The sequence below is a fragment of the Ursus maritimus genome, unplaced genomic scaffold (assembly GCF_017311325.1).
Source record: "Ursus maritimus isolate PB19 unplaced genomic scaffold, ASM1731132v1 scaffold_12, whole genome shotgun sequence".
NCBI lineage: Eukaryota > Metazoa > Chordata > Mammalia > Carnivora > Ursidae > Ursus > Ursus maritimus.
In genome coordinates this window covers 50,750,143-50,772,178 of record NW_024423564.1, presented here as the reverse complement: position 1 = coordinate 50,772,178, position 22,036 = coordinate 50,750,143, and the positions used below count along the sequence as shown (strand labels likewise).

The window sequence follows — 22,036 nt, the reverse complement described above, 5'->3', positions numbered from 1 at the left end:
ATGAGATTGAGAAATGTACCTTCTATTCCTACACTCTGAAGGGTTTTAATCAGGAAAGGATGCTGTATTTTGTCAAATGCTTTTTCGGCATCGATTGAGAGGATCATATGGTTCCTGAGTCTTTTCTTGTTGATATGATGTATCACGCTGATTGATTTGCGAATATTGAACCACGCTTGCATCCCAGGTATGAATCCCACTTGATCGTGATGGATAATCCTTTTAATGTACTGTTGGATTCTATTAGCAAGTATCTTGTTGAGGATTTTGGCGTCCATATTCATTAGGGAAATCGGTCTGTAATTCTCCTTTTTGAGGGGGTCTTTGCCTGGTTTGGGGATCAAGGTAATATTGGCCTCATAGAATGAGTTTGGTAGCTTTCCTTCTGTTTCTATTTTTTGAAATAGCTTTAGGAGAATAGGTATTATTTCTTCTTTGAATGTTTGGTAGAATTCCCCAGGAAAACCGTCCGGGCCTGGAGTTTTGTTATTTGGAAGGTTGTTTATCACTGACTCAATTTCTTCATAATTAATTGGCCTGTTTAAGGAATCAATTTCTTCCGGTTTCAATCTTGGTAGTTTATAGGTTTCCAGGAAGGATTCCATCTCTTCCAGATTGCTTAGTTTATTGGCATATAGCTGTTGATAAAAATTTCTAATAATCCTTCCAATTTCAATGGTGTTCGTCGTGACCTCTCCTTTTTCATTCATAATTTTAATAATCTGGGTCCTTTCTCTTTTCTTTTGGATAAGTCTTGCCAGTGGTCTGTCAATTTTATTGATTCTCTCAAAGAACCAGCTTCTAGTCCTGTTGATCTGCTCTACTGTACTTCTGGTTTCTGCTTGATTGATTTCAGCTCTAATTTTGGTCAACTGCTTCCTCGTGCGTGGATTAGGCCTGTCCCTCTGTTGCTGTTCCAGCTTCTTGAGGTGAGAATATAAAAACTGCATTTTAGATTTTTCTATTCTTTTGAGTGAGGCTTGGATGGCTATGTATTTCCCCCTTAGGACTGCCTTTGCAGTATCCCATAGGTTTTGGACTGTTGTATTTTCATTCTCATTGGTCTCCATAAATTGTTTAATTTGATTTTTGATTTCCTGGTTTATCGAGTCATTCCTGAGCAGGATGGTTCTTAGTCTCCAAGTGTTTGAGTTTCTTCCAAATTTTTCCTTGTGGTTGAGTTCCAATTTCAGAGCGTTGTGGTCTGAGAATATGCAGGGGATAATTTCAATCTTTTGGTATCGGTTGAGACCTGTTTTGTGTCCCAGAACATGGTCTATTCTTGAGAATGTTCCATGGGCATTAGAATAGAATGAGTATTCTTTGGTTCTGGGGTGTAGTGTTCTATATATATCTATGAGGTCCAACTCGTCGAGTATGGCATTCAAAGCCTTTGATTCTTTGCTTAGTTTTTGCCAGGGTGTTCTGTCTATTTCTGAGAGTGGAGTGTTGAGGTCCCCTACTATTAATGTATTTTTATTTATATGTCTCTTTATTCTGGTTAAGAGTTGGCTTGTGTATCTTGCTGCTCCCCTGTTGGGGGCATATATATTTATAATTGTCATATCCACTTGTTGAATACTTCCCTTAAGAATAATATAGTGCCCTTCTGCATCTCTAACTATAGTCTGTAGTTTAAAATCCAATTTATCTGATATGAGAATTGCTACCCCAGCTTTCTTTTGAGGTCCATTTGCGTGAAAGATGGTACTCCATCCCCTTACTCTCAGTCTGAATGCATCTTTGGGTTCGAAATGAGTCTCTTGTAGACAGCAAATGGATGGGTCATTTCTTTTTATCCAATCTGCAACCCTGTGGCGTTTTATGGGATGGTTCAAACCATTTACATTAAGACTGATTACTGAGAGATATGATTTTAATGTTGCCATGTTGCCAGTAAAGTCTTTGTTTGTATTGGCTGTGACTTTCTGTTCTGTATCACTCTTGGGGCCTTTTTACTTTTATAGAACCCCCCGTAATATCTCCTGTAGGGCTGGTTTCGTGGTTACAAAATTGGTTAGTGACTGGCGATTCTGAAATGTCTTTATTTCTCCATCAATTCTGAATGACAGCCTTGCTGGATAAAGGATCCTTGGCTGCATGTTTTTCTCTGAAAGAGCTTTAAATATGCTCCCCCAACCCTTTCTCTCATTCCAGGTCTGTGTAGACAGGTCTGACGTAATTCTGATGCTTTTGCCTTGGTACGTGAGAAATTTCTTTGCCCTGGCCGCTTTCAATACTGTATCCTTGCATCTAATATTTGCGAATTGCACTATGACGTGACGTGGCGTAGGTTTGTCGTGGTTGAGCTTGGGAGGGGTCCTCTCTGCCTCTTGGACACGAATGTTTGTTTCCCTTGCTAGATTAGGGAAGTTTTCAGCTACAATTTGTTCAAATATCTCTTCTAGACCTCTGTTTTTCTCCACCCCCTCGGGGATGCCGATGATTCTAACATTGGATCGTTTCATTGAGTCAGTAATCTCCCGTAACCTACATTCGTGGGCGTGGATTTTTTTAAGACCATCTTCTATTTTCATTTTTTCCTCTATTAACCCATCCTCCAATTCACTAACCCGTTCCTCTGCTTCTGCGACCCTGGCCGTCAGAGCCTCTAGTTTTGCCTGCATTTGGCTCATAGAATTTTTAATTTCTGTCAGATTCGCTCTCATTTCTGTCCTTAGGGATTCTATATTCTCAGTAACCTTTTCGTTAATAGTTTTTTCAATTCTACTCATCATTTTGACCATCGTTACTCTGAATTCCATTTCTGATAATTTGGTTACATCCATATCCATTATTTCTGTGGCAGAGGCCACAGAATCACTGTCTTTTCTTTGCTGGGGGGGGCTTCTCCTTCTTGTCATTCTGATGAAGAGAGGTTGCGGGGTTTCCAGAGCCCAAATTATTGACTGGGTCCCAGGCCGTGCCCCTTGTTTTATAGGGATCTTAGGGATGTGGGCTTCTTCTTTAAAGATTTTATTTATTTATTTATGTGGCAGCCAACCAGCGAGAGAGGGAACAGAAGCAGGGGAGTGGGAGAGGAAGAAGCAGGCTCCCAGCGGAGGAGCCCGATGAGGGACTCCTTTCCGGAACGCCGGGATCACGCCCTAAGCCGAAGGCAGGCGCTCAATGACTGCGCCACCCAGGCGCCCGGGTTGTGGGCTTCTTGATTTTTCAGCCTGCCTTCTGTGTTCTGGGGGAGGGGCCTGCCGCGCCGATACTCAGGCAACCCTGTTTGGGTAGAGTCTCCGTGTCCCCTGCGAGGGGGGATGGGGATGGGCACTCTCTGAGCCGGTATTTCCAGGCTTTTGTTCTCTGGCGGCTTTCCCTGGCGGTTTGCTGTGCCTCTTCTGAGAGTCAGAGCAGCAGCGGCCAAATTTCAGCCTCTGTCACGGAACAGAAGGATTGCGGCCCGTTCTCTACTAATGTTCTGGCCACTTTAACTCTGTTTCTGTTGGTGCTGCTCAACCCTGCAGCGTCCCGGGATGTGCGCCCCACACCCGGCGTCCCAGCCCTCACTTCCAGGGCTGCGCTGCTCTCTGTCCTTTGTGTTTCTAATGCCGCCAGCCGCCAGCCGCCCCGCGCGCGCTCCCGGATCTCCCGGTCTCAGTCTAGATCCAGTGAGCGCACCAGGATTCCGGGGTTCCGCGAGATGCCTGGTGGCGCGCGCACCCGGCTCACGGTCTCAGTCTGCTGTTTTGCGGGTGCCGTCCGCGAGCCCCGCCCGCTCCCCCGTGCAAGTGGCTACCGCTTCCCGGCGCCCGAACGCGGCGGCTCCCTCCCCCTTCCGTTTATCTTCCGATATCTGTGCACAGTTTCATGGCTCCCCGCTTCGTACCTCAATACTCAGCGCTGGAGATATTCATTTGTAGAGATCCAGATGCGTCTTCCTGCGTCTCAGGGTGGTTCCGTGGTTGTTTAGGCTGGTTCCGTGGTTGTTTAGGCTGGTCTGGTACCTATCCAGCTCGACTCAGAGGACCGGCTGAAAACGGTGTCTCCTACTCCTCCGCCATCTTAACTCCTCGCTCAGCAGTGTGTTTTATACATTCTTTCACTCTTCTCGGTTTCATTTGCTGTATCTTGACAATAGAATTGGACAAATCTGGGTATAGAGCTAACTCAACCACTTAGAAGCACTCAGATTTTTTATAAGACGGAAACTCCACTTTTTAGTGTGTAAAATAGGGTTCATAATTCTTGTCCCACACAGTTGTATAAGTTTAAGTGACATAGCTTATATGAAATTTTCTGGCCTCGAGTAGATACTGAATAATCTGAATAGTCTTCTTTCTTAACAAAGGATTTGTTTTAGTGTTGAATTTGCAATAAATAAATTATCTTTCTCATCGCTAATATGGCATTTCTTGAGAGCCATCTTGAATGATTGCGTTTCCAGTGCTGTGCAAGTTAACACACACACACACACACACACACACACACACACACACACACACACACACACTATAATAGCAACTTTTTGAAGCAGTTGCTATTTCCTTATTTAACCATTGAGAAAATGTTGAAGCTCAGAGAAGTTAAGCAACATGCCAAGTTGCTCAGCTAGGAAGTAGCAGAGCTAGAATCCACATCCAGGCCTGACTCCAAACCCCACGGGAAAGAATGCAGTCAGGTGACATAAGAGGTAGACCCTGGACATACTAGTTCCAACGGATGGCCAGGAAATGACATATGCCTTCTCTGTTCCTTGTCTCCGCTCCAGGCCACTATTCACTTAGGTCAGAGGAATAAGGTCTAGCAACTTCTAACATATTTGCAAACCCTGTCCTAATTTGCCCTCAGAACAAGATGAGCAGTAGCTGTAGATTTCTGAATTTCAGAATTCAGTCTCAGACAACTAACTCATTTTCAATGATTTTATTTCCTTTTCAGGAAGCTTTGGAGTGGGAAGCAAGTCCGCTGCCACCAGCCCCACGGGATCCTCGCATGGCACACCCACGCATCAAAACAAACCACAGACTCTGGATCCTTTTGCTGACCTTGGGACACTAGGTACGAACTCAGCAGATTAAGATATAAGTAGCATTTACTTTGGCCACAAAGCCTTACATCTAAATCTTTGGTGTTAACAACAAGCTGGAACCTAAAATAGTATGTGTTCTTAAGCAATACTCTAAAACCTGAGATGGGCTTTTTAAAAAAGAAAACAGGCTTCAAATACTGGGTTGGAATGAACTCCTAGTAAACCATTTCTCCAATGCCTAACTTTGGATTAGTAACAGGAGTGCAGTCAGAACCTTCAGGAGCACCTGATAATGGAGGCTGGCTGCAGCAAAGGTAACGAACGCGTAGGGAAATGCTGAAAAATGAGGCTGGTCAGATAAATTTGTGCCGTATGGGGCCCACGATGCACAGGCCTTCCTGTGATGGTACCCCTGAGATCCTCATGTCCGCATCCCTCTTCTCTCCGCTGACTACGGTGCTCTCGGGTCAGTTTGTAAAATTCCATACAGAAAATAGACTCCATATAGTATTTTCAAAGTGTTTCTCATCATATGCTAATCATTGTTGCAGGATAAGTGTTCCATGAGCAAGTAATTTTGGAAGCACTGAGTTTAGTGGACTTTGATTACTGCAGAAACTTCTGAGCATAACTGTTCATGGTGATGTTCCCCAAAAGGATACAGTTTGCAGGGTTCTCAGACCATCTCACTAAGGAACCATATTTTCCAAGGAACAGTTCGTTGGACTAGTATGTCATGAAACCTTTTCTTCCTCCTTTTTCCTTCTTCCTCTGGGCAGTGTGGAATTAAATAAGGATAGGGTATCCCTGACACAAAGCTTTGAATTGACCATGCTGATAGTTTAGGTTCTCAAGAGAGCCCTTCTGAAGCTTCGGAAGCTTTAGAGCCAAATCGTCTGCAGGGAATGAGAGCATGACTCCATTTTTGCCAGGAATTGTGTCAGAATCTCGACCTTCCATCATACACTCTTTAGAATGTTTTTTTCTTTTAAAAACTCTCCAAGTCATTTTCATTTCTTTCCTTTTCCTTTCTTTTCCTTCTTAACGTACATTTCAAATTTTAAAATAATAACATCAGGTGAGGGGCGCCTGGGTGGCACAGCGGTTGGGCGCCTGCCTTTGGCTCAGGGCGTGATCCCGGCGTTATGGGATCGAGCCCCACATCAGGCTCCTCTGCTGGGAGCCTGCTCTTCCTCTCCCACTCCCCCTGCTTGTGTTCCCTCTCTCGCTGGCTGTCTCTATCTCTGTCAAATAAATAAATAAATAAATAAATAAATAAATAAATAAATAAATAAATAAAAATTAAAATTAAAATAATAACATCAGGTGAAATTCTACTTCAAATAAAATCTTATTCACCGTTCATTTTTTATCCATCCCACAACTATTTACTGAGCGCTGTCTGTGTGCTAACATTGTCTTAATATAAACCAACGAAACAAACAAAGCCAAACCAAAATTCACACCTTCCTAAACCCTATCTTCTAGAAGGGGAAGGAAACAGCAAATGAATAAATATATAATATGGTGTCAAATAATAAAAAAATAACAATGCTATTTTAAGGGTTTTACATCTACCATTTCATTTAATCTCCTCAGTAATCTTTTGAAGTACTGGGACTGGTATCCTCATTTTGCAGATGAGTTCACTAGGGCACAAACGATGAAGTAACACACCCAAGTCCCATGGTTTCAGCATGGGACCCCTGAAGCTCTGGAGCTCACACTCAAAGCCCCACTGTAAGCGCTATGAAAAAAAAGCAGAAAGTGTGTGAGTGGTGGTTGGCCTGTGGTGTTATTTTAGGTATCAAGTGGTTAGGAAAGGCCTTCTGAAGAGGTGATCTTTATAGAAAGTTCTTCTTAAAAATCCAGCATCACATTCTGCATTTAGTTGTCATGTCCTTTTAGAACATTTAATCTGGAATCATCCCTTTGCCTTTTTTTTTTTGGCTTTTCATGACAGGGATCCTTGAAGGATGTAGGCCAGTTGAGAAAGCCTCAATTTGGATTTGATACTGACTGTGGTCACTTGCTTTAGAGGGTGTCTGCCAGGTTTCTTCATTACAAAGTCATCATTTTTTCCCTTTGTAATTGGTGAATAATCTGGAGATCATTTGAGACTATCCTATCTGAGAATATCCTATTCTCCATCTGATTTAGCTACTGGTTTTAGCAGTCATTAATGATTCTTGCCTGAAGCAGTTATTACTATGATGGTTGCAAAATTGTGATTTTCTGATTTTGCCCTTCTTTTTGTGTATATTAATTGGCATTCAACTGTAAAAAAAATCTCTTTTTCTTTCTCTGTCTCTCATCAGAATGGACCAATGGATTCTTTTTCGATTCATTACTGTCATTATTTTCTGTAATGTTCACGTCTCTGATTTGGTTTGGTTTGTGAAAACCCCTTTTTTTCTGGCTCCTATGTCCTTTGAACTTGTGTCCATCAGTTTTTGAGAAACTCCTTTCTTTTTGGCACAACAAGATGTTCCAGGCTTGTCTTGAAATATTTGTTCCCCAGTCCTAAAATCCGTCATTCTCCAAGGAATCCTTATTCCTTTTTGTAGAGAATGGCATTTGGAAACCAAGGTCTGTGTGCCAAGTGTGTTCATTGGTACTGGGATGGGTGTCATTGCTCTGCCTTTCAGGAGCTAGAGAGAGGAGATGAGCGGGTATAACTATATATAAAATCCCTTCCAGTACCACAGGGATCTTCCATGCCTTGCCCTATGCTACCTATGTGTCTTCCGTTGCCCTGGATCTCAACAACACTAAGTGTCCCACAATAAAAATAATTTCAGAATAGCTACACCCATATCACTATAACAACAAACCTGTTGGGAGAAGTTCAGGAGTTCTTTGTCAGTTTTGAAAGGTAGTAATTCTTACAACTGCTGGGAAAACTGGTTTCCTAAATTTCTTCACTTTTCAAGTCACATAATTTAGGAAAGTTAAGTGACTTTCCTAAAGCCACGCAGTGAAGAGGCGTGTAAGCAAGGGATACAAGCCAGAATTTTTGACACCTTGGCAATTGCTTTGAGGATTAAAATGCAACTTTCAAATTACTTAGCTGCAATTCAGGAAAGACAAAAGACAGTGTCCTTTCCCCTAAGGGTATTTTCACATTCAGCAATTCTGATGCGAACACCAATGCCTTAGTGCCTCCCATAGACATTCTGATCTAATTGGTCTTGGCCTGAGTGTAGGGAGTTTTAAAAGCTCCCCAGGTGATTAAAATGCATGACCAAGGCTGATAACCACTGCCTTAGCTTTTAATGAGGATAGCAGGGGCCTCTGGGTTTAGCTGTTGCTTTGCATTTTTGTCAGTTCTCTGCTTCGGTAGCATTAAAAATTAAATTTCTGAACCTGGGTAGAGAATATTCTGGAAGAGTAGGCATCAGAAAGACCTACAATGTTGATGAGCCCCTTGAGAGCAGGATCAGCATTTGCCTTTTCACCACTGTGTCTGCAGCCTAGCATGTGAAAGGTGCTCGATAGTGTTTTATAAATAAATGAATAAATGGCAGCGTAATGGGAATATGGAAGTTTTTCTTTTTTTTTAGTTTTTAGGCTTTTCCATATTTATTGAATTTTAAAATTATATATATATGCGTGTGTGTATGTGTGTGTGTGTGTGTGTATTCAGAAGGAAGACAGTAAGCCTCCTGAAACTGTAAAATGAAATCCCAGTGCAGAATGAATACCCAGCCTAAGATGTATGTTGATGTGCTGTTGGCAGGTGGGCCCAGGGGCTCACGAAAGAGGCTTCATGCTCTGAGTTACACACTGACGGGGGCAATGCCAAGCCTCAGAGCTTCCATCATTACCTTTTCCTATTACCAAGTATTTATTGAGCCCTTACGATGTACCAGTGTACACTGGGCATATGAACTTGCATCATATTATAATATAATGCCTCTTAATTTGCTTAATTCAGGGTTTGTGAAATATTTTCATATAGCCTTTGTGTCTTTAGGTATACCTGTGGTATAGATGGAGTTCTGGTTTTACAAATGAGGAAACTGAGGCTCAGTGAGGTGAAGTTTTTCACTGAGCTTCAGGAAAGCAAGGATTCTCTATAGATCATATTCCCAGTGCTGCATTCCCAGCGCCCAGCACAGTAGATGGCACATAGATGGCCTATAAATACTGATGAATGAATGGATGGATGGATGAACGAATGCATGCAGGAATGGTTGATAAAGCTGAGACTCAAACTCAGATTGACTCCAAGTCTCAGTGTCCATAATGCAGCATTCCCAGTGGGGAAGGAAGAAGGAGTCCTAGATGAGAATAAAGGGAAAGATCTATAGAGAGAAGAGACAGTAAGGGACAAATTGTGGCGACAGGCTCAGAGATTTGGGTAAGAATTAGGGATTATGGGTGCAGCAAATGAGCATGGTATTTGGAGGTAGGTTGCCTGTAGTCAGATCCCAGCACCATTAACTAGCTGTGTGATCATGAGCACATCAGGAAACTTCTCTGAGTTTTGGATTTCCTCATTTTTAAAGTGGGGTCAACATGAAAAAACACTCAACAACGCTTGGCATCAGAGAAATACAAATCAAAACCATGGTGAGATACCGGTTGGAATGGCTAAAATTGACAATTCAGGAAACAACAGATGTTGGCAAGGATGTGGAGAAAGGGGAATCCTCTTACACTGTTGGTGGGAATGCAAACTGGTACAGTCACTCTGGAAGACAGTATGGAGGTTCCTCAAAAAGTTAAAAATAGAACTATCAGCAGTTGTACTATTAGATATTTATCCAAAGGTTACAAACAGTGATTTGAAGGGGCACATGCACCCCAATGTTTATAGCAGCAATGTCCACAATAGCCAAACTATAGAAAGAGTCTAGATGTCCATCGACAGATGAATGGATAAAGAAGATGTGGTGTGTATACAGCGGAATATTACTCAGCCATCAAAAAGAATGAAATCTTGCCATTTGCAATGATGTGGATGGAACTAGAGGGTATTATGCTAAGTGAAATAAGTCAGTCAGGGAAAGACAAATATCATATGATTTCACTCATATGTGGAATTTAAGAAACAAATCAGATGAGCACAGAGGAAGAAAAGGACGAAATCAGAGAGGGAGACAAACCATGAGAGACTTTAAACTATCAGAAACAAACTGAAGGTTGCTAGAGGGGAGGTAGGTGGGGGGATGGGTACCTGGGTGATGGGCATTAAGGAGGGCACTTGATAGAATGAGCACTGGGTGTTATATGCAACTGATGAATCACTAAATTCTACCTATGAAACTAATCATACACTGTATGTTAATTAAATTAAATTTAAAATAAAAATAAATTAAAAATAAATACTTATGGATTTAAAAATATATTAAAAAAATAAGGTGGGATTAATAGTACTGCCTACCTCCTTAAGAGTGTTGCATAGATTGAAAGCAGTAATATACACAAACGTATTTTGTACATAAATGTTAGTTATTTTATTAGCACCGTTACTTTGGGTTTGGTGCATGAAAGGGTTCCTAGGGATCGCCACATTCCAGTTTCTCATTTTACCTCTTTAAACACAAGCTATACCTGGTCTTTGTGTTTTGGAAACAACCCAGCATGTATGCAGTGAGTATTTTAAAGTTAGATGATTGTGGAATCAGAATTCTACTTGAATTCCCAGCACAAACTAATAATCATTTCTGTAAAGCTTGAGTAAGATCCTTTGCCTGGTTCAAAGTTGTCATAGTGTTGGCTGTGTTTACTCTCCTGCAATGAAATGCAAGAAGTGTGAAATTGAAACCTAGTTGTGAAATTTCAAAACATCTTTGTTTACTCCTGGGCACTCACCACATTTGTACTTATAACAAACAATGATTAATCTTGATCGTTGACATGTAAGTTGTACCTTAGTGAGTGAATGTATTTTGCTTTATTCTCTGTTCTTGTCATTTGGTAGTTTTTCTTCCAGTGAAAAAGGAGAATGTGCTTAGAAGGTGGGAAGGAGAGAAGCGATGGCACAGTGAAAAGCCAGGGCTCTTCAGGCTTGGAGTCAAAGACTTGGATTCAAGTTCCAGTTCTGCCATTTGTTGGCTGTGTGACTTGGAGAAAATCACTTAATTGCTCTGAACTGCAGTTTGTTTATCTGAAGAAAATGATGGGGCTATTAATACATACCTAAAAATGTTACTGTAGAGATTAAAGGAAATATATACCTGCAATTTCTTTAACTATTAGGAAGGTGAATTGTGCTATCAGTCAAGGTAATTTCCACTAAAGTCACTGAAAACAGTAACTTGGCACAACGGAATTAGAGGCTACTCAAAAGAGCATTCCTCTCTCTCTCTCTTTTTGTTTCTGTAGGTAGTTCTTCATTTGCCAGCAAACCCACCACACCAACTGGATTGGGTGGAGGATTTCCACCTCTCAGCTCACCGCAGAAAGCATCTCCCCAGCCCATGGGGGGAGGGTGGCAGCAGGGAGGTGGCTACGGCTGGCAGCAGACACAGTCTAAGCCACAGACCAGCATCCCCCACTCGTCTCCCCAGAACCGACCCAACTACAATGTGAGCTTCTCAGCCATGCCTGGGGGGCAGAACGAACGTGGGAAAGGATCAGCTAATTTGGGTAAGAATGATGGTGTGTAGCCTGACCAGAGGGTAGCCTGTATTGTCATACTACCTGTATGTTTGTGTGTCTGAAGAAGGAGACAGAGAAGAATTCCAGTGCCTTCTGAGTGAATCTTATAGTTGTAGAGACACACCATGATCCCTCCCTCCCACTCTGTGCCTGAAGCACCGGGGTTTACCATGCTCTTAACACTTAGGTCATTTTGTGACTGCTAGTTCACTTGTCGGTCTCTCTCCACATGGAGACCGGATGGAGAGCAGGGACTGTGTCATGTTATCATTAGCACCTGGCTTAGTAGGCACTAACTGAATACTGAGTGCGTATGGATGGAGGGGTGGCTGTTTCTTGAAGGTGTTATTCCTTTGGAAGGGGGGTAGAAGAGAAAGGTTGGGAACCTTGCAAGCACTGTTCATATTTGCCCTTGGATCCTAATTAGAGGAGTGTATGTCTTGGACATTTGGTCTTGCTTATACTCTGGTTGGTGGATGTTTCTGAGATCATTAAGTTTTCTGTGATGGTTTTTTCCCTCTCTTCTGGGAAGGAAGTTAAAAGAACACAAAATGGGCCAACAGCTAAGGCTAGAGGATACTCTGAATAGATTCTTTTCTTTTCTTTTCTTTTCTTTTTTTGAATGGGATTCTTGATAACAAGGAAAAAATAATGTATTTTGCCTAACAGGGATGGTTAAATTTGGTTTTGTTAAATGGCTGTTATAATGTATTTTACATTTCAATTGATTTGATCACACTCAAGAACTAAATGTATAAGGACATGGTGAGGAAACAGGCCTTTCTCTCTATGGAACGTGGAAAAGGAAATTCTACTTTTTCTAGTAACAGTAGCTAACATTGAGGGCTTACTAGATGTAAGGTGCCATTTCAAGGAGTTTCATGTATTATTTCATACAATCTTCAAAACCAACCCCATGTCGTAGATTAAAAAAAATCTGTGGCAGAGATAAATAATTTCTTAAGTCCGTACAGCTTGTAAGTGACAAAGGCAAGATTGGAACCCAGACAATGTGGCTCCAGAACCCCTTCTCTTAACCGTCACACTCTACTGGATATGACACAAGTGCCTTCTCAAAATAATAACGTGATGGATTTTTTTTTTGGGAATATGTAACATCATGTTTGTTCTTGGGTTAGCAGTGGACATTGCTTGGACAATTCCATAGAGTCTTGTTGCTTTCCCTCCATTTTTATTTTGAGTAGATGTAAGGTGATTGGCTTTAGTCAGCAGATATTTATGGACCATCTTCAGTGTAGAAAACATTGGGGATTATGGCAGTGAACAAGACAGACAAATTCCCTCATCTCAGAGCACTTACATTTTAGCATGTGCATGCGCGAGTGTGTATCCAGAATGTCGTGCAGTATTGAGATGGCAATGGGTTTCAATTCACATGCCAACTTTGGTCAATGGGCATTGACAGCATGGATTTCTGTGTTTTGGTTCTGTTTTAATTTAATAAACACTTAAATAGGCACTATTCTAAAACCTTTAAAATGTTAACTTATCAATTTTCACAACAACCCTATGAGGTAAGTAGTATTGTTAATACCATCCCTGTTTTACAGATGAGGAAATTGAGGCATGCAGATGATAAGTGACTTGCCCCAAGGTTACATTCCGAGTAAGTGGCAGAGCTATAATGCAAGCCTGGAGAGTCCAGCTCCAGAGACTTGGCTCTTTGCCACCATGCTAGGCTGCCTCTCCAAACATTAAGAAAGATTGTGAAGCCACAAGCAGACTTGGTGAAAAAGACCTTAAGTGTTAGGAGGATATGGGATTTTATGTTGATTTTATGTTGAAGAGTAAAAATTATAATGATTTTTTCAAAAATTCTATTGCAGAAGGGAAACAAAAAGCAGCTGACTTTGAAGACCTACTTTCTGGTCAAGGTTTCAACGCACACAAAGACAAAAAGGGGCCTCGAACAATAGCTGAGATGAGAAAGGAGGAAATGGCAAAGGAAATGGATCCTGAGAAATTAAAGGTGAGTGAGCCCCTGGCTCAGTGTGATTATTTGGTGTGACAGTCATGTGACAAGGTCACGGGTGTGAAACCTTCACTGTTCCTGGTTCCAGCTTTACTCACTGCTTCCCTCCACTTTCAATCAGAGCTGTTCTACTTTTATCTGTTTTGATTCTAGAAGTCTAGGTAACATTGGATTTGGGGAAAAAGAATATTTCCCCATTAAAAAAAAAAATTGTAAACCAGGTACTCCCAGTTTAGCTTGGAAACAAAAGGGTGGTTATGTGGATGAATTGTGTGAGGTAGTAGAGAACGGATTTGTAAAAGATCAAGAGAATTGGAATGTCCTTCACAAATGGAGAGGTTAAATTCCTACATGACAAAATACTAAATATGCTGACACTAGAACTAAGTAGGAGATGGTTCTCTCATCTGTCACTGCATGAAAGGATCTCCAGAACCAGGATTAGCACAGCAAGTCCATCTTACATATTTTGAAGAAAAAAAAAAGTACCATATTTCCAGACAGATCTGAACATTTGTTAAAGATACATAGATTCTCTTTTGAGGGCAATATAGGATCCTTTGTTTGCATGTGTCTTTTACTTCATGTAACCCCACAGAGGTTTCATATTCCTTTTAAAACTCTGTACTCCATCTCGATAACATTTGTGCATTAGGCAAACTCTGACAGTTTTCTCTGAAAGAAAGTGGTTTATGTCTTTTAAACTGTGCTTGGTTATTTAGCTGGTATAGGGTATTTAGTTACTTGGGAGAGTAGCCATCATTCACCTTGGCTAAACATCATTCACCAATAAATACCCGCTAAGCATCTATTACGTGCTAAATGCTGGTGCATTCTTACAAAGCCTTCAACTTAATCACCTCATTTGTTCAAACTGAGAAGATTCAAATTATGATCAACATAACTACTTCATTCATTTAACAATTTTTGAGCTGTATTTTGAACCAGACATGTTATTTGGCTCCTGAGTTACACTGATGTGTAAGAAACAGTACCTTTTCTCAAACAACTCTGCCTAGTGGCAAAAAGACAAACACATGGGTGATTTCGATAAAATATTGCACATATCGTGATAGAAACATGTTCAAGGGATTAGCTTGGAGAAATCTGTTCTTTTTTTCAAGGGGTATTTCTTTAGTGTCTTTTTGCCAGACACTGCAGTAGACAGAGGCAGATAGCAGAGACCAAAGTAGACATGCGTGTGCCCCCATGGAGTTCATGCTTTAGAAGTGAGATTAACTCTGGGTTGGGGCCAAGAGGAAGGAATTCAAGGGGTCAAAGGCAAACAGTACGAAATTCCTGAGCAGGCTTTAAAAGGATGATGAAGAGTCAACCAGAAAGACAAGTTAGGAGCTGGAGATGGAAAAGGATCCCAGGTTGAGGGAACAGCTTGGAGAATGCACAGAGCCCCAAGTAGTTGATGTTGCTGGGGCAGAAGGGGTTTCCAGAGTCTTGGTGGAGACCTTGGGGACTTGAAAACATTTGAATTTCCAAATTCCCTCTGTGTTGACAGATTCTGGAATGGATTGAAGGCAAAGAGAGAAATATCAGAGCACTTCTGTCCACGATGCATACTGTGCTGTGGGCTGGGGAGACCAAGTGGAAACCAGTTGGTATGGCAGACCTGGTAACACCTGAGCAGGTGAAAAAGGTGTACAGGAAGGCTGTGCTGGTGGTGCACCCAGATAAAGTGAGTATAACCTGCCCTTTATGAAGCAAGGGAAATTAAACTATCTAATACAATAATGGAACGAGGGGGCTTTACTTAGGTGTCTGATTTACCACGGACAGATTTTTAGGAATCAGATATAAATTGTGTCCTGGCCTATAATAGTAAGGGTGGGCTAAGAGCTGGACAGAGGGAGATTTTTCTCTTGTAGAGATATAGCAGTATGTTCAGCCACAACTATAGGGAAGAAGCTTTGGAATGTAGTTGGCAAAATTGGTCAAATCAACCAACTATTCAAAATGGACCTAAATTTGTTATTCTATCGGTGCCAGTTTATGTTTTCTTGGAAGTATATCCACATATAGGTGCTCTACAATGTCAGAAACTACCACATGGCCCCGGTTGAAATCATCATAATATGTAGAAACCTCTTAGACAGAAGTGAGTCACCTTGTTGTCATATAGACAGACTTGGTGTTATTTCTACCAGTCCTGTTATGTGAGGCTATGGTTGAAATGCCACTTGGGAACACATGCTTGAATGTGATATATTTGATTTTCATTTCTCCATACTTTTGGTAACTTGTCTGAAGAGAAGAATTAGTGAGAAACAATGCGTTTCAATGAATCAAAAGAGAAAGAGAAACAGGAGTCTAGAAAAATACACAAACTCTACGCCCATGTTACGGGTCTCCAAGAACTTAATTTTTTTTTAGAAATGGGAAAATAGGAGTTTAGAAATACAATCAATTATAGATAGGCTGTCACGAGCTTTTGTCATTGGTTGGTACTTCTGGAGAATGCGTGTGTCTTTCTCTACTCAGTAAGTGCTCTGTGTCTACTCATTCAGAGACTGCTGTTACCATATGTGAATTCCTAACGGGAGGGAGTTCTGGGACGGTCATATTAGGGCCCCATAGATTGAGCTATAAAAAAAGAAATGGCCTATTAGAAAAACATTTCAATTACTTGGAGCCCACATATTAGCAGTGAAAATTGTAATACGAATAAAATTTTGGTCTGTAGTTATCTAATGTGTTTTTATGTTTTTGTTTTTGTTTTTTCTGCAGGCTACCGGGCAGCCCTATGAACAATATGCAAAGATGATTTTCATGGAGCTCAATGATGCCTGGTCTGAATTTGAAAATCAAGGTCAAAAGCCCTTGTATTAACTTATGAGCTTTCCCATCTCTGCTGCAGACCTGTGCTAATGCTTAGTGTGCGTCACAATTTCGAAGTTTTCACAGGTGAACCCAAAACTCCAGTAACATGTATCCAGTACTAAACTGTTAAATTACTCGTGAATTACTTCCTCATTGATAAAGAATGTGGATGTTTGTTTCCTCAAGTCCCTACCATTAAAAAGTCCAAAGCAGGGGAGGAACTTTTAGTCAGACGACCTTGTGGAGTTACAACATTCCAGCCTGTCCTCTGGGGAGCTGACTCAGCATTTTGTGGGGAAATGGAAAACAGAGGCCACCAAAGGCATAACACCCATCTCATTGTCTGAGAACAGGATTAATGAGCAAAAGCTACGATAACTGGATTACATGATGGATTTTAACTAATGGTTTTAAGATTTTCTTGGAAAGATGTAATTTGAGCCATGGCTTTACATAGATTCTAGGAACACAACCACCGAGTATTTTATTTTTATGGAAATTTACAATGGTCTTTAGCATAATACTGTATACTTGTTTTGGTCAAGAGAACTAACTGATGTGAAAGAACTTGAACTGTGGGAAGTGATTGTATTACAATCCAGTGATTGCCAGTTCTTCCTGGATAAGCTAAAACTTCATGGAAATGCTGACTAAAGAAAACAGGGAACTCTATGGAGATAGAAATCTTTGTTCCTGGTCAGAAAGTTGGGCTGCTACCTTCCTCTCCCTTTAGAAAACTGTGGTTGCTTAAAGAAAATGTCCTAATGATGTAATTCAACTCTAAACCTGATTTGAAAGAAACTTAACAATTTTGCCATAAGGCTTCACGCTCTTCCTTTTGCTTAGTCAAGAAAACGTTCTTAGCTGGAAACGGGTTGCGAGGCAGTCTGGCATAGTCACAGTGTATCAGGACCATCATCCAGTAAAGAGTCTCTGTCCTCTAGGTGTGTGAGCAGTTGTGGTGAGAGCGTAGAAAACCCACAATGAACACGAGTAATGCGGTAGGCGCAGTTGTGGCGGGAGTGCTGTATTCACCTTCCCACCGAGTCAGATGGCTTGTCAGGCTTTGCCTGGAGGAACTGTGTTCCCCTCCCGCCTGTTGTTGAAACTGGATCCCTTGGATTATCACAGTGGGATTTATTGTTTCAAAGTAGCTGGGGGTCCACAGGAATAGCATTCCCACAGGGACATCTGTGAAAGCAAAGCGAGAAGGAGACCTTTGCAGAATTCACACTGGTCGGATTTCAGTCCAGTGTTTTGGCTGTGTCTCAGTTTGAGGGGTCAGCGGTTGCTATCCCGTGACTTCAGGAAGTCTCTCTGGGTGTGCACATTCACGATGTGCGTAGTATATATATGCAAAGCGGATGGGCAAAAAGATTTCCATGCTGATCTTAAAAGGTTCATGCTCAATATTGTGAAAAGCTTTCAAAAGTTGTTTTTAAAAGACAATCATTTTTTTGTTTCTATTTTAATTTTCTTGTGGCAAACTGTACCAGAAAAGCAGCATGTCAAAAATACTTTATGTTCTGTATAGAACTAACTCTTTCTTTCTTGCTTGCTCACTTTCTTGCTTTCTTTCTCTTCCTTCCTTTTTTTGTTATGTTTGTTATTTATTTTACCCTTTACTGACAATGTGAAACTCGCAGAAAATGTTCTCTTTTTAAATATACAGCTGTAAACTGTTCAAGGTAACCATAACGAACTAGGTGTTATTTATTAACGTATTATGAAATAATGTTTGATCCAGTATGTGCTTGTCTTATTTAAAATTGGAATGTGAGACATGTTGCTGTGACCTGGTTTTTTTTTTTTTTCTCATTCACATTTGTAGATATTGTGTGAACTACAGTATATAATAATAATTAAAAGGATATTATGTGAATGTCACGTACATTTTGAAATGATAGAACTATATTAGCTTTGTATCATGTTTGGGTAATTCATCAATGTTCACAGTATAAAACATCATTAAACATTATATAATTAGCAATGAGAAAGAATCTTAGCTAACTTATTAAATTTGGGATTTCCTTCATCTCTTTTCCAGATACATTATAATTCTGGACCCCTATTTATCTCAAAACTCTTAACATATGCAGACCAACAGGGTTTTGCATTCCTTTTAAATATCTGGTTGTGACAAAGCCTGTTGTTAATCAGATTCACTGTTTCATTCATGTTTATTGTAATATATTTTCTGTTTTGTAAATATGTTACACACAACAAAATGTGATTGGTCTAAAATATTTGTAATGTATATTAAAAGGCTCAAAAATATTTGTAGAAACCTAAGTTATTTTTGCGCTTATAGGAATTTAATGACAAGTTTGAGTTATATCTTCTGACGTGATTCACTTTTAAGAAAAGTTATGAGACAAGAGTATGAAAAGCATTTAATACACTTGCAAATGTAATCTGAGAGGATTTCTGGATTTATACCTTAACCACTCCGTACTGCCCTTTCCCCTACACACACAAACACACACACACATTTACTTTGGATCATGCTACATAAACACTATGTTTCAAAAAGAATCAGCATAGAAATCCTGGTCTCCTAGATAGAATATTAATGTATTTTCAAAGATATATTTGCATGCTGAGACAAAAGGATTGATCCTGGGAGTCTGGGACTTTGTCAAAAACAGACACAGCTGACCCCTGAAAAGTGCGGGGATTAGGGTTTCTGACCTTCCACGCAGTCAGAAATCCATGTATAACTTTTGCCTCCGCAAAAACTTAACTACTAACAGCCTACTGTTGACCAGGAGCCTTACTGATAACATAAAGTCGATTGATAGATATTTTGTATGTATATGTATATAATACAGTATAACGTATAATGTTCTGTATTACAGAATACTGTATTCATACAATAAACTAAGCTAGAGAAGAGAAAATGTTAAGAAAATCACAAGGAAGAGAAAATATATTTACAGTACTGTGCTGTATTTATTGAAAAAATCCATGTATAATTGAACCTGTACAGGTCAAACCTGTATTGTTCGAGGGTCAACTATATTTTAGTGTTTAAGGATAGAAGCATCATGTTCATTTGGAAGCACATTTTGCCAATCAAAAGCATTTGATTGGCAATTTGAGTCATCCCTGTACTGTCTGGAAGAACGTCCAAGTTGGATTCTAATACTGCTGATGAAACACCATTGTGTAAGGAGTGAACACAAACGTTGACTACCAGAAACAGTTATCACAGCAACAGGACAGTTTCCCTGCTGGAAACATCTATGGGGGAATTTAGGTCAAGTAAATAGATTTTGGTTATTCTAAAAACAAACCACAGTGTTTGGCATAATGGTACAGTGTTGGTTTGAGACCAGAAGACTGTGTTTAAATCCTGGTTTTTCTACTTAAGGGCTGTCATAGTCAACAAGTTTCTTAAACTAAGGCTTAATTTTTTTTTTTTTTTAAGATTTTAATTTATTTATTGGACAGAGGGAGACACAGCGAGAGAGGAAACACCAGCATGGGGAGTGGGAAAGGGAGAAGCAGGCTTCTCGTTGAGCGGGACGCCTGCTGCGGGGCTTGATGTGGGGCTCGATGTGGGGCTTGATGTGGGGCTCAATGGGGGGCTCGATGGGGGGCTCGATGCAGAGCTCGATCCCAGGACCCTGGGATCATGACCTGAGTCGAAGGCAGACGCTTAACGGCTGAGCCACCCAGGCGCCCCTAAACTAAGGCTTAATTTTATGACCTGCACAATAGAGATAATTGCGGCAACCCTGCAATGGAGGAATTAGGGACCGTATATAAACTGCTATCAAGTGAGTTCTCACGAAATAGGAGCTGTTGTCTTTGTCGCTGATAGTCTATAGGACAAAGTAGATCACTGCAGGCCAGTATTGGGGCTGGAATTACACTGAAACCTTGGGTTGTGGGGAGTGAATCACACACATAGAAAAAAGCTTCAAAAGAAATTTGTGCCTTGGCCCTTATTTCTAAGTCCTTCAAATGGCAGAGATCTGCCTGCGTAAAATGGCAGAGATTTGAATTGTAGTTTCTATAAAGGGAATGGCTGTGTGAAAAGCAGTGGTTGAGAGTTAGGGAGGGAAACTAACATTGACTGATTTCAGTGGTTGTATCACCCTTGGATTTCACTTAAGCAGTGATTTGAGAGCCTACCCCAGTGCGGATGGATCCAGGGCATCTATCTTGCATGTGTGACCATACGATGGTACTGTGAATGGTGAACTTACTAATTTTTGTTAATCCAGCCAATATTTTGTGTAAACTGAATGCCAGATACTAATAGATATGTAAGGGCAAATAAAAATGAACAAATGGACTTGATTGCCCTGTAAACATAGGAGGTTGCTGTTTTTCTAATTACTGCAACAGATTTAGAGGGAGTAGTACAAGTGCTGACTGACTGTAGAGTTGAATGGTTTTGGGTTTTATCTCAGCTTCTCTACTCACTAGTTACTATTTGAGCCTCGGTCTTCCCATCTGCAAGATAGAGATAATATAACCCAGTTCACAGTATGAGGGAATTCAATGCCAGGAGAGAATATGACAGTTTATCTAAAGTGATTCACTGAAGTCCTAGGCAGCATGTCGGAGGACATGGATCTTAAACATCCAAGTTGGGGGTAGGTTTCAGCTCCTAAGGTTTTACTTTCTTTTTTGGTGACTCTTTTATTCTTGAGGAAACATGGAATGGGTAAGTGGAAGAACAATTTTTCAGTGCAACATCTCACAAAAGCAGATTTTCTCAGGGGATGGTTGAGTTTCTTTAATCAAACAGGAGGAGGTCCTGGGAGCCTCTGATTTATAGCCAGTCCATCAGAAGAACAGGTAGCAACCTGGGCTTACAAATGGTGTCTCAAGTCTGAGGTAGGTCAGAAGCATAGGTAACAACCTGGCTTGTGACTGGCGTCGGAAAGTGAGAGGTGCAGAGTCCTGTAGGACTAAACCCTTAACCTGTGGAATTTGATGCTATCTCCAGGTAGATAGTGTCAAAATTGAACTAAATTGTAGGACACCCTGTTGGTGTCCAAGAATTGCTTGGTGTTGTGTGGGAAGTCTTCCCTACCCCACCCCCACCACCTCCCACATATACTTAGAAATTAGTTCCAGAAGCCTAATTTAGAGATGAATACTGTCTCTGCATTTTTCTGATTCCCTGAGCAAACACCTCATCTTTTTGCTTCTCACCATCTTTCAATTTCTTACTGCTAAGCTTAAGGCACTCCAACCAAGCTGTACCTCTGAGGTAATGTCACTTTTCTCCAAAATCACTTCCCTTCTGTGGGACTGTCCTCAGGCTGACTTGGAAGGCTCCAGCAAACCTTTGTTTATGGCTTTTCAGACACTTGCTGGGTGCCCAGGAATAGAAAGGGAAATGGGAAGATTTGACTCCAAAGAAAACCCTAATCAATTAAGGGGCAAAAAGTCTGAACTTTCTCATGAGAGCAGCTTGGCATTATAGTAAAGGAGCTAAAAAGGACAGGCTTCCAGCGAATGGCTGGCAGATAGACAGTTTCCCCTGAATGCTTTAACAGGTATTAGAAAGAATATGATACTCAAAAGAGGGAAAAAGACATTCTCAACAATCTTGAGTAGATTGCAGGCTACAAAGCACAGCAGTGTAATTCTGATCTGCA

General features: G+C 40.8%; 1 protein-coding gene across 2 annotated transcripts in view; it reads left to right on the top strand.

Moving 5' to 3' along the window:
- DNAJC6 (DnaJ heat shock protein family (Hsp40) member C6) overlaps positions 1-18,692 on the top strand; it is a 148,193-nt gene extending 129,501 nt beyond the window's left edge. For both annotated transcript variants that reach the window (XM_040627190.1, XM_008690770.2), the window contains exons 15-19: positions 4,891-5,010; positions 11,315-11,578; positions 13,438-13,580; positions 15,097-15,273; positions 16,323-18,692. In XM_040627190.1, coding sequence (XP_040483124.1) covers positions 4,891-5,010; positions 11,315-11,578; positions 13,438-13,580; positions 15,097-15,273; positions 16,323-16,424 — 806 coding nt within the window. In that variant the 3' untranslated portion in view covers positions 16,425-18,692. The remainder of the gene's footprint in view (positions 1-4,890; positions 5,011-11,314; positions 11,579-13,437; positions 13,581-15,096; positions 15,274-16,322) is intronic.
- The last annotated feature ends 3,344 nt before the right edge of the window (positions 18,693-22,036 follow it).